Source organism: Asterias amurensis, chromosome 4 (genome assembly GCF_032118995.1).
Source record: "Asterias amurensis chromosome 4, ASM3211899v1".
NCBI classification, from domain to species: Eukaryota; Metazoa; Echinodermata; class Asteroidea; order Forcipulatida; family Asteriidae; genus Asterias; species Asterias amurensis.
Genome location: NC_092651.1, coordinates 24,610,869 through 24,624,348, shown reverse-complemented (window position 1 = coordinate 24,624,348; position 13,480 = coordinate 24,610,869). Strand labels below are relative to the sequence as shown.

The window sequence follows — 13,480 nt, the reverse complement described above, 5'->3', positions numbered from 1 at the left end:
TGTTGCATTGGATCAGACGAGTTGGTCTATAAAAAGCGTTTGTTGTAAAATGCATATGGTTAGAAAGATGTTTTAAAAGTAGAAAATGGAAATTGCGTGGTTTTCCTTTTCCTTTGCGAACTAACACGGTCGACCATTTATGGTAGTCAAACATTTTGACTCCCACAATGGCCTACCGTGAATAGTCGACGATGTAACATGAAAACCACGCAATTTTGAGGCGGATTCGTGTGGATCATTGTATTCTAACTCGTCCGATCCAAGGCAACGTGTCCCTTTAATAACACTGAACACTATTGGTAATTGTCAAAGACCAGACTCCTCACTTGGTGTATCTCAACATTTTTATTGTGCATAAAATAACAAACCTGTGAAAATTTTAGCTCAGTTTGCCGTCGATGTTGCGAGATAATAATTGAAGAAAAAACACACGAAGTTGTGTGAGCATTTAGATGCTTGATTTCGGGACCTCAAATTCTAATTCTGAGGCGCGAAATCAAATCCAAATATTTTAGTGGAAAATTACTTCATGTCCGTTTTTATGCTGACAGTTATTTTGAGTAATTACCAATAGTGCACAGTGCCTGTAAAAACAAATATGATACCAAAGTCGCCAGAAGTTATCTTCTCAAATTTTCACAGGTTTGTTATTTTGTGCATTTGTTGAGATACAGATAGTGAGAAGACTGGTCTTTGACAACAACCAAAGGTGTCCAGCGTCTTAAACGCACTGTACATTCCATACCATTAGAGATATGCATAAAAGCGTCCGTCGTCAGTTACACGATGGGCATCTTTGGCGCGATCATTAACTCATGAGCATGGCGGCACATAAAAGCCCCCTGCATATAATCTGCGACTCAATATCACGTTGCCATGGTAACGGAGGGCAATTGCAATATACATCCGTGTCTGTAATTGATGGTTTGGGTTTTTTGTATGGGGGGCACAAAGCAATATCTCTCAACGTTCCATATGCTTCGTTAAACCCATTATTTTCTGTGAATATACAGTTATTGGCCATAAGACTATTGGTGATGATAGGGAAATATTTGGCGGAATTGTGACTTTGATGACACAAGCTATAGAGTTCAGAACATAGTCATAGCATGTCATGAGAAAGATGTTTAGCCGTTTGAAAAAAATGAAGGTATAATAATAATACAAACGATTATAGAGTGGATATAGAAGTCATGGTAAGGGGCTAGATATGGCATCCTCATTTGCGTAATCTCTTAATGGACTTTTCCATTATTGGTTGCTACTGGATGACACATTGCCCCGAAGTGAAGGTTTAAACAAAAAGCCACTTTCCCTTTCCTTTGATTCGATGAATCGGTTGGTGATCTATAAACATTCCCTTGACTCACCCTGGTCGATACGGAAAACGTTGCAAGTTATGTGGACGTTTTTACGTTCGTTGCATGGACTAGGTAACTGTGAGATATATAATCGGCCCAATTATGTTAGAATTAAGTAACTTTGCGACACTCACTCATACATTTTTGTTTCATATCACTCTACTTGGAAATATCCATTTTTATTGATGTTGGGGTTTTTCGTTTGTATTTATTTTGTTATTTTTTAGTCGGCTGCTTGGTGGGTAATTTTGTACATTTGTCATTACATTTTCCATTTGTTTTGTTTACATTTCTGAATGCCAAAGTTTTGTCGTTGTTAGTGTTTTATTATGATGTATTTTTTTTTTATAGAAATATACATATTTGTGAGGGCCCCAAATGTTCAGCTTCGCTGAATGGGTCATTCTCGATAAATATAGTTTTAAATAAATAAATAATAAAAAAAAATACATTTTCTCTTCTTTTTTTGAATACCAGAAATGTCCTTTTCCCACGATCTGCCAAGCTGCATCTCATCGCCATTTTATTTTTATTTCCATTCCGTCCCCCATATTTCCCCTCTTGTCATCATCACCCCACCGTCATCACTCCCCTATCGATCGGTGAAGTTCAGCGGGCAGGAAGCAACGTTCTCCCCCGGTCTAATCTTGGTCTCTCTCAGCTCAGGGCCAAACCCTACCAAATTAGCATAAAATATATCCACGTACCATTTGGAGACAGTGTTCAATATTTCATGGCAATGCACTTGCTGTCATATCGAGAGTGGTTATCAACTATGGCAGCAAAATGACGCTGGTCCATTTTTCTTTTTACAGAGTAGCTCTTAGAACGACAGCTGAGCGAAATTAATAAGTCACAACCAGTATTTATCACATTATGTATTTTTTTAATTGGTAACAAATTTCTGCTTTGAATGAACTTTCTGCTTAGTAAATTGGTCTTTTGAGTTTCACAACTTGCTCAGCAGAAAATATTGTTTGAGAAATTTATTTTGCGGATAGCGTGTGTGGTGTCAATCACAAAAATTTGAATTATTTTTATGAATTATAAATTATTGTAAATTCGACAATAATAATGTACTAGTTAAGAAAAAATACGGTAATACACGCCCAAAATGCACCAAGAGATAGATGTAATATTAAAGACACTGGGTATTATTGGTAATTGTCAAAGACCAGTCTTCTCACTTGGTGTATCTTAACATATGCATAAAATGTCAAACCTGTGAAAATTTGAGCTCAATTCGTCGTCGAAGTTGCAAGATAATAACGACAGAAAAAAACGCCCTTGTCACACAAAGTTGTGTGGTTTCAGATGCTTGATTTCTCGAAAACAACGTCACTTCAGAGGGAGCCGTTTCTTACAATGTTATATACTACCAACAGCTCCCCATTACTCGTTACCAAGTACGGTTTTATGCTCATAATTATTTTGAGTAATTACCAATAGTGTCCACTGCCTTTAAGCAGGTGCAAATAATATATACAAATGTTTTATAGCTATTTATTTAGCCACCAAAGGGATTTACTTGCATTTAATAAATAACAAAGTCTACCTCCTCGAGTAAAAATGTAGATTTTGACCCACTTTGAGGGTTGGTTTGGGACCCATATTAACCTATACGTAAATTCAAAAAACCGTTTTTGAGTTGATACACTTCCTCTGGTAAGAAGAAACAAATGTAGATTTCGCTCTTTCGCTTATCAGGCCTTCCACCTGCAACGTTGGTATCTTTTTAATCTTAATGTTTAAAGCAACGACGTGACGAAGGTCAAAGAATGCAGATCGGTACTTGTCTTGTTTCATGTATTCATTAACGCTATCTGCTATCAAGTGCACCATGTCTCCTTGAACCCTTTCTGTGGAGTTTAAAGACACTGGACACTCTTGGTAATTGTCAAAGACTAGTCTTTACAGTTGGTGTATCTCAAAATATGCATAAATTAACAACCTGTACAAATTTGAGCCCAATCGGTCGTCGAAGGTGCGAGTCAGATAATAATGAAATAGAAATGCCCTTGTCACACGTAGTTGTGTGCTTTCAGATGCTTGATTTTGGGACCTCCAATTCTAATATAAACCCGAGGTCTCGAAATCAAATTCGTGGAAAATTCTTTCTCGAAAAATACATTACTTCAGAGGGAGCCGTTTCTCTGAATGTTTTATATTCTCAACCCCTCCCCATTACTCGTTACCAAGTAAGGTTTGATGCTAATTGCTAATCATTGTTTTGAGTAACTACCAATAGTGTCCACTGCCTTTAAGCTCTGTTTGAAGGGAATACTTTATTGACAATGGCTAGTATCTTCACTGAATGTGTCCCAACAGTTGCAAAAAATGACAAACCCTGTTTAAGATCATTGGGCTCACCTTCTCATGGAAGTTTTTAAGAAAATAATGAAAGAAACCATCAAATTCGTTGCTTAAGATTGTGTGCTTTTATATGCCTGAAAAGGGCTTCATGCCTGGAAGCCTCTCTTAGATTCAACTTTGTTTGTTTAAAAACTATAAACCTCTTTCTCTTAAACCAATATTACTTCAAAGGGGTCGGTTATATCAACAGCTCTCCGGTGTTTTTGTGTGTGTTTTTTTTTATATTATACCAAAATACGCTCCCTTTTAGAAATTTCGTGCACCATGGCAGTTGTAGGCGAGATTTAGTCGGATGGGTGCAATTTTCAACCCAGATGTAAAGAAAGCCAACTATTAGTGTTTTATTGGCGTAATAATTCCCACCATACAAAAAAAAGATCAGATTTCAAGTTTCGGTTTGGATCCTTTTAAAAAAAAATCTGTGATTAAAGGGACTGTACGGAAGCGTACCACATGAGTAAAATAAAACCTCTCGTTTCGTGTACGTACACGATAACAATACCGTGTACGTACACGATAAGAGAATTGTTTGTATTCGTGCAGAGGCAATACGCTACCGTAGGATCCAACTCTTAAAGTTTGTTTCTATATCAGCCTTCCAAATCGCGTGCGAGAATAATCAGATACCTTGCATTGCCTCAGGGGCGAACGCTCTACCTGGCCCAATGTAATTATTAGAAGCTTCATCATAGATCATCTTGCTAACATCTGCGGACGATATCGAGTTGTTTGATTCCGGTTCATCTGATTGGGGTATAGTCTGGTGCTTGTTAGATTTTGTGTTATTAGCATATGGGTCCCGGTGAAGGAACGCGATATATTGGCTATTTTGTTCCAATAGCAATGAACTTTTTCGTTGCAACGCTGCAGCCCGAGTATTTGCCAACCTAAATATAAAAATGTGGGGGGCCATAAATGCAAATCAGATCCAACCAGAAAATATTATTATTGTTTATATTTCATTTTCTGTTTTGCATTATCTGTTACCCTTATAAAGTTCTCCTTTATTTTGTATTTTCTAACAGATAAAGTGGACTTCTGAAATAGCTGGTGTTCCTGCTTGAAAATGAGATCCTCCGTATCACCCCCTTACCCCAGTCACCACCTACCCCCTCCCTACCCCACCTCCATGAAGGAAGGGAATAATGGCAATATCAAAAGCCAACTGGGTGGACAAACCAACTTTGGGTACACCCCTGAAACCAACCCCGCATTGACGGTGTCTGACATCGACCGTACATCGTCTCTTATCTCCGGGGTGAGTAGCATCCCCCTACAGCTCTTCAGCGAGGGGAACCGACTAACAACGAAAGAGAGGACATTCCTTGAGGCAGCGGAGCGAGGCGACAAGGCTACCGTCGAGCGATGCCTCGAGCAGCCCGGCCCCGTCAATGTCAATGTGACTAACATCCTCGGCCGGAGTGCACTCCAGATGGTTGTCGACAACGAGAATGTTGAGATCGTAGAGCTCCTCCTGAAGCAGGATAAAGTTGAGATTGGAGACGCTCTACTGTACGCCATCAGAGAGGGTGTGTACAAGATGGTAGAGATGATGGTCAACCACCCGAGTATCAGTCGACATATGCTCGGTGAAGGCTGGAGCAGCGCGCACTTCAAGAAGGGTAGGCAAGAGAGCTCCGACTACTCCCACGACATCTCCCCTGTGATCCTGGCAGCTCATTGCAACCAGTTTGAGATTCTGCAGCTACTCCTCACCCGCGGTGCGACCATCTCCAAACCCCACCCCTGCATCTGTAAATGTGACACCTGCACCCAGAAACAGATGGAAGACAGTCTCAGGTACTCACTGCATCGCATTAACACCTTCAAGGCACTGGCAAGTCCTGCCTGGACCTCCCTCACCACCAGCGATCCGATCCTGGCAGCCTTTAAGCTTAGCTGGGAGCTCCAGCATCTTGCCATGAGGGAGAATGAATTCAAAGACATCTATATGCAGCTCAACGAGCAGATTAAGACGTTCACCGTGGATCTGTTGGAGCAGTGCCGCAGCTCGGAGGAGGTGAATGCCGTGCTGAATAAAGAGAGCGATTCGGATGACGAGTTCCCGGACGAGGATGTCAACAGCGAGAAGCTGACCCTGGCGAGGTTACGTCTGGCGCTAAAGTACGAACAGAAACAGGTAAGGACGAATGACTGTTTAGCACAACAACCGAAATAAAAGCTGAAACCATCAGGAGGCGTCTTAAAGGCACTGGGCACATTTCAAAGACCAGTATTCTCACTTGGTGTATCCCAACATAATTTATGCGTATAATAACAACCCTGTGAAACTGACCGAATTGGTCATCAAAAAAACAACCTTGTTGCACAAGTTTATGTGCTTACAGATGCCTAAAAATGGATTCAGGCCTGAAGTCTTATAATATTTGAGTGAGAAATTACCTCCTTCTCAAATGCTACATTTCAGAGGGAGCCGTTTCTCACATTGTTTTATACTATCAACAGCTCTCCATTTCTCGTTACCAAGTAAGTTTTTATGCTAACAATTAATTACCAATAGTGTCCATTGCCTTGAAACTTAAAAGGCTACAAGGGTGTTTGTTTTATTCAATGAAATCATCTTATAATCAGAGTCGGAAAGTTTCTTATATCAAACTGTCTTTGATGCCATCGTATATTTTGTTAGCTCTACCAATCTTGTACTTCTGCAATAGACTGTGCAAGTCTCGCGCAGATTTGAACTTCCGGGACCATTGTGGTCCCAACCTTATGGAGTTTTACGCTGAGGAGATTTTGTTTCGTCCATTACTTTAGTTTAATATAGTTTATGACCATAAAAATGACATATGTTGTTAAAAATGTAATACTAATTAACAACATATATAAAAGTAAAAATAAAGTCATCATAAAAACGAAGAAAAACCGATGTTTAAACTTGACCTCGGGTCAGGTTACTTGTAAAAAATTAAGAATTTGTGCCCATCTCCGATCACGAAACTTACGCAGACGCTTGTTTTGGCAGCGCGGGGTGGAAAGCCTTTTCATTTGTCGCTTAGGCGTCGGCTTCCTCTTTAAAATGCGTCACGCGTTTATCTAACGCCCTTGCGACCATCGTGCGTCCGCGTATAAACCAGCTTTCAGTAGTTTCACATTCGGGCGTAGATTTACAAAAGGGGTTTCAAAACATTTAAGATCAAACAAACATCCTTGTCCCAGAGTTTTACTTTTGTCTATACATAGACTTTAACCGATAATTGTGTATTAGTTTAAAAAGCTGAAACTAATTTAAACAAGCTCTAATGGTTGTTTTTGTTGTTCAGATTCGGCATTTAGAAAAAATTAAAGCAAAGATTTGATTCATAAAAAAATTAAGTTCTTCAGTTGTCGTGTTTTCTCGCTCCGGTGCGCGCGAGACTTGCACAGTCTATTAGTGGCAGCACTTGAAAGCAGTGGACACTATTGGTTATTACTCTAAATTATTATTAGCATAAAACCTTTCTTGGTAACCAGTAATGGGGAGAGGTTGGAAGTATAAAACATTGTGAGAGACGGCTCCCTCTGAAGTGACGTAGTTTTCGAGAAAGAAGTAATTTTCAAAACATTTTATTTTGAGTCCTCAGATTTAGAATTTGAGGTCTCGAAATCAAGCATCTGAAAGCACACAACTTCGTGTGACAAGAGTGTTTTTTTCTTTCATTATTTTCTCGCAACTTCGACGACCGATTGAGTTCAAATTTTCACAGGTTTGTTATTTTACGCATATGTTGAGATACACCAAGTCAGAATACTGGTCTTCGACAATTAACAATAGTGTCCAGTGTCTTTCAATACTTATATTCAAGAGTAGCAAAAACTATCATCACAATGCTTAGTATCAGGTTTTTGCTTATACCTAGTTCATAACCTTCCTTGTTCTATCAATAAGACAAACTATCCCTGGGTCTATCTTTGTCTTTAACTTTTTTAGCCATCATTTTCGCAAAATATAACAGGGTAAAAAACACTAGTACTCGTTTCCTCACCCATACCACTCTAGCAAAGAGCCCTATGGCGGACGACCCTTTTTAGAGTGTTAAAAACGACTTTGTACTTTCTACTCGATTTATAGTGAAGTTCGTTCACTCGAAAAATTGACATAGATTGACTGTCACGCATAAAAAAAACGAAACTGACACCACTCGGACAAGACAGTGAATTTTTCACTTTGTGTTTCATTCTGTTTTTATGCAAGTCACCAGACACACAATGCCTGAAGGCCACTTCAAAGTGTGGGCTACAATTGTTTTTTTCAGGAGCCGTTGACACCTTCTCCTTTGGCTGAAACAATACCCCCTCTACAGTCCATACGGATATAGGGTTGGGTATCATCAGTCCGAAGCCTGGCTGATGGAGCAGAGAGCACAAAGTCCCAAAATTTACGAATCAATCATGTTTAAGTGTCATTGTTATGTGTCTTGCTTAAAGACACAAGTGTTGCGACGATGTCTACGTTCATAATTCCTTAAAGCTAGTGGGCACTATTGGTAATTGTCAAAGACCAGTCTTCTCACTTAATGTATCTCAACATATGCATAAAATAACAAACCTGTGAAAATTTGAGCTCAATCGGTCATTGAAGTTGCGAGATAATAATGAAAGAAAAAACACCCTTGTCACATGAAGTTTTGTGCTTTCAGATGCTTGATTTCGAGACCTCAAATTCTAAACTTGAGGTCTCGAAATCAAATTCGTGGAAAATTACTTCTTTCTCCAAAACTAGGTCATTTCAGAGGGAGCTGTTTCTCACAATGTTTTATACTATCAACCTCTCCCCATTACTCATTACTAAGTAAGGTTTTTTGCTAACAATTATATTTTGAGTAATACCCAATATTGTCCACTGCCTTTAATACCAGAAATGAATAACAATGTTATTACTTCCATGCTACAGTTTGTGGCCCACCCTAACACCCAGCAGGTGCTCTCCTCGATCTGGTACGAGGGGCTCCCGGGCTGGCGAGGAAGCAACGCCTTCACAAAGTTCCTACTGTGTGTCCTGGTCATGGTCATGATGCCCATCAACGCTCTCATCTACATGTTGTTTCCTCGGACACGCATCGGGCAAATGATGAGGTCGCCCTTCATGAAATTCATGCACCACAGCTCGTCCTTCGTTATCTTTCTGGCCCTACTCGTGCTTGTTTCGACCAGGGTCAACTTGACACTGACTGGAGGAAACCAAGCGAATATGCATCAAGATAGACGCGGGCGAGAACTGGACTTAATTGAAGTTACCATACTGATATTTGTTATAGGTCCGTATAAAAAATCAGCTTCTTCAGAATACTAATTATATCGAAGTCTCAAATACCGCACGTATCTACCTATAACAAGGTTATCAAGGCGCTGGGTACGTAGGGTGCGTTCGTTTAGCTTCCCTCGGTCGACCCCGGTGTGTGGTTGGGTTTTTTTCCAGGACGAACGTGGGTAATTATCTGCACACGTTCGTCCTGGAAAAAGAAAACGCCACACTCCGGGGTCGACCCGGGGAAGCTAATCGAACGCACCTATACAAATTTTCAGAAAGAAAGGTTATTGAAGTTATGAATTCTGAGACCCAATTAAGTAGCACTTATAAGGGTTTACAAGGTGCTACGGCACATTCAGCAGCCACAGCAAGGGACACCGGGGCGAACCCCTTTTCTTTTCGATAAGTGCACTGGGTTCTTTTGCATGCGTTACACAACACATGGGACCGACGGCTTTACGTCCCATCCGAAGGACGACCAATGTTTAGGTGTCTTGCTTAAGGACACAAGTGTCACGGCTGGGGATTCGAAACCACACTCTGATCAAAACACACCAGAGTTTGAATTCGGTGTTCTTAACCGCTCGGCCACGACACTTCCACTGTACTTAATGGTAAACTTGTGGGTTTAAAGGCAGTGGAAACTATTGGTAACTGTCAAATACTAGCCTTCACAGTTGGTGTATCTCAACATTTGCATAAAATAACAAACCTGTGAAAATTTGAGCTCCATCGGTCATCGAACTTGCGAGATAATAATGAAAGAAAAAACACCCTTGTCACACGAAGGTGTGTGCGTTTAGATGGTTGGTTTCGAGACCTCAAGTTCTAAATCTGAAGTCTCGAAATCAAATTCGTAAAAAATCTCGAAAACTATGGCACGTCAGAGGGAGCCGTTTCTCACATTATTTTATACCATCAACCTCTCCCCATGACTCGTCACCAAGAAAGGTTTTATGCTAATAACTATTTTGAGTAATTACCAATAGTGTCCACTGCCTTTAACCACATAATTATAAGATCTCTTTTGAGAGAGTGTTGGGTTTGAAATGAGCCGGTGTGGTCTCAACGTTTCGAACAGTATACTCTGCTCGTCTTCACATTGTCTGCTCAGAACTAAAAGGTCATTAGCGCATGCAATTTATATTGAATTTGTAAAAATGCATATTTTGGAGCTCCTGGTAAATGTTTTTTTTTATATGAGAGTGGTCTTTAGATTATATTTTTTAGAACAAATTTTTAATAAGTAAAGCGTGTTTTTTTCTTCTTCAAATGTATATGTTTTTTTTATTTCATGATCTGTTGATCATTAGGACTACGTATACGAAATTGCCATAAAAGGAACACGTTGTCTTGGATCGGTCGAGTTGGTCTTTGAAAAGCGTTTGTAACCGTTTGTTATAAAATGCATATGGGTAGAAAGATGTTGTAAAAGTAGAATACAATGATCCACACAAACATGCCTCGAAATTGCACGGTTTTCCTTTTACCTCGTCGACGAACACGGTCGGCCATTTATGGGAGTCAAATTTGTGACTCCCATAAATGCCCGACCGTGTTAGTTCGCACAGTAAAAGGAAAACCACGCAATTCCGAGGCAAATTTGTGTGGATCATTGTATTCTACTTTGAAAACATATGCATTTTATTTTTAGAAAGGGTTACAAACGCTTTTTATAGACCAGCTCGTCCGATCCAAGGCAATCTCCTTTAATGTTCTTATTGTTTTTGGCAGACGCCATGAGACTTCTTGCCTTTTCTTGGCCTTTTGCTTGAGGCTACCTATAGTACACAACTTTTTAGCGGGCGAGTGTCAATTAATAGAGTTTGTACGCCTGAGTAGGTATGCAAAATTAAACTGGGGACATATAACAAAATAGGACAATAGGGTCCACAGTTGGAAAACGTGTACAAAACCAATGGTGAAAAAAAGTTTTAAAAGTATAAACAAAAGAGAGACAATAGGAGGTCCGCGGTTGCAGGCGTAAGTGTGAATGTTATCAACATAATTTTGTGGGAGAGGGCGTAATTTCTCTGGGCCACGCCCATTTCACATAAACTGGCTCCAACAATTAGGAGAATCCCATAGGAATTGCATTGAGCAAGTTTTTATGGGGATGTATGTAAGAAAAGTTTAATGAATGGACTTTTGGATTTTACACACATTTGCCGCCAAATTTGATGTCAACCAATGGAAATGTGCACGACTCTCTGCCAAATATATCTCTTCTTTGACACATTGAGTGGACTGTTTTGGGGGCGTGGTCCCCCCCCCATGCCACACGAGGAAACTTACAGGCAACTAGTTACACGCAATCTCCAATAAGAAAAGGCAATCGCATTTGAATGTTCAAATAGGCTACTTTTGAATATTTTGAGGCATTTAACGGCTCTTTGGTCGCAAGACATTGTTGGAAGAATGACGCATGTGCTACCGCAGTGGTCCTGTAGCACGCACTTGTTGCGGCAGTCGGCTTCCTCCAAGTTGCCTCGTGTGACAAGGCCCTATTATTTGAAAATGGTTACAATTTTTCAATGTAAACCAGTTGTGTTTATTTATGTATTTACTTCTCTGCTTTACAGGCATGATCTGGGGAGAGTGTAAGCAGCTTTGGGAGGAGGGTTTAAAGGCGTATATTCGACAATGGTGGAACTGGCTAGACTTCATCATGTTAACACTTTACCTAGCCACATTTAGCCTTCGTCTGACTGCCGTGTATCTGCTACCGGCGTCCGTATACCCTACAGACGTACAACGTCACCTCTGGCCCGCTAGCGACCCCACCATCATCGCAGAGTGTCTGTTCGCCATGGCGAACGTGTTCAGCTTCGCCCGGATTATCTACCTGTTCCAGGCGAACCCTTACCTTGGACCGCTCCAGATATCCCTCGGATGCATGCTCATTGACATTGCTAAATTCTTTTTCATCTTCTTTCTGGTGTTGCTGTCGTTCGCCTGCGGCATGCATCAGCTGTATTGGTACTACAACGAAGATTACGCCTGCACTCCGACTGATGGTGATGGTAATGGTGGTGACAAGGTGACGGATGGCTCGTGTCAGGCGAATGGTTTTTCACAGTAAGTGATCCGTACCCAAAAGCGCCCTCTTGCGTTAGAAATGTTCCAGACCACTACAAAAATCTAAAGAAACCACTCGGTACGAATCTTTATCCGTGAGAGTAAAGACCACCCTAGTACAGGCTCAATGGTTGCAGTAGATATTTGCGTTGACGTAGGCCTTCACACTAGGTGTACGAACATCGAAACGATTATTTATGGAGGGAAGGGTGAAATCATATAAATGCAGCCGTGTGCAAGAAAATCATTAGATTAGATCGACAATTTTGAGAAATGCATCATAAACAGAGATTTTAAAGGAACACGTTGCCTTGGATCGGACGAGTTGGTCTATAAAAAGAGTTTGTAACCGTTTCTAATAAAATGCATATGGTTGGAAAGATGTCTTAAAGGCAGTGGACACTATTGGTAATTGTCAAAGACTAGCCTTCACAGTTGGTGTATTTTACGAATGCATAAACAAACAAACCTGTGAAAATTTGAGCTTAATCGGTCCTCGAACTTCCGAGATAATAATGAAAGAAAAAAACACCCTTGTCACACGAAGTTGTGTGCGTTTAGATTGATTTCGAGACCTCAAGTTCTAAATCTGAGGTCTCGAAATCAAATTCGTAAAAAATTACTTCCTTCTCGAAAACTACGTCACTTCAGAGGGAGTCGTTTCTCACAATGTTTTATACTATAACCTCTCCCCATTTACTCTTCACCAAGAAAGGTTTTTTGCTGATAATTATTTTGAGCGATTACCAATAGTGTCCACTGCCTTTAAAAGTAGAATACAATGATCAACACAAATTTCCCTCAAAATTGCGTGGTTTTCCTTTTACTGTGCGAACTAACACGGTCGGCTATTTATGGGAGTCAAAAATTTCACTCCCATAAATGGCCGACCGTGTTAGTCGACGAGGTAAAAGGAAAACCGTGCAATTTCGAGGCATGTTTGTGTGTATCATTGTATTCTACTTTTACAACATCTTTCTACCCATATGCATTTTATAAAAAACGGTTACAAACGCTTTTCAAAGACCAACTCGACCGATCGAAGGCAACGCGTTCCTTTAAAGAGAATACTTAGTATCTTGAGAAGATTATTATGAAATATATGTGGACCTGAATTGAATTGGTTTGAATCTAAACAAAAAACAAAACAAAATCATTTTTATCAATGCTTTTTACAGAATAGAGAGATCGTTTCTGAATTTACTGTGGGCGCTTTTTGGCCTGACCAGCTCGGACGCCATTAAGTTATTGCTTGTAAACAAGAGTGCAAATAACGTGTCGGTGGAGGTTGTCGGCGAGTTGCTGCTCCTGTGCTACCACATTATTGCCATCATAGTACTCCTCAATATGCTCATTGCGATGATGAGCAACTCGTTTCAGACTATTCAGGTGAGTCCCCCACCCCCCCCCCCTTCTGTTA

At 40.3% G+C, this 13,480-nt stretch overlaps 1 protein-coding gene across 1 annotated transcript in view; it reads left to right on the top strand.

Moving 5' to 3' along the window:
* The window catches only part of LOC139935956 (transient-receptor-potential-like protein), a 37,985-nt gene that overhangs the window by 17,203 nt on the left and 7,302 nt on the right, over positions 1–13,480 (top strand). The window contains exons 2-5 of the mRNA XM_071930621.1: positions 4,760–5,874; positions 8,626–8,989; positions 11,565–12,060; positions 13,239–13,449. Of these exons, the coding sequence (XP_071786722.1) occupies positions 4,801–5,874; positions 8,626–8,989; positions 11,565–12,060; positions 13,239–13,449 (2,145 nt within the window). The 5' untranslated portion in view covers positions 4,760–4,800. The remainder of the gene's footprint in view (positions 1–4,759; positions 5,875–8,625; positions 8,990–11,564; positions 12,061–13,238; positions 13,450–13,480) is intronic.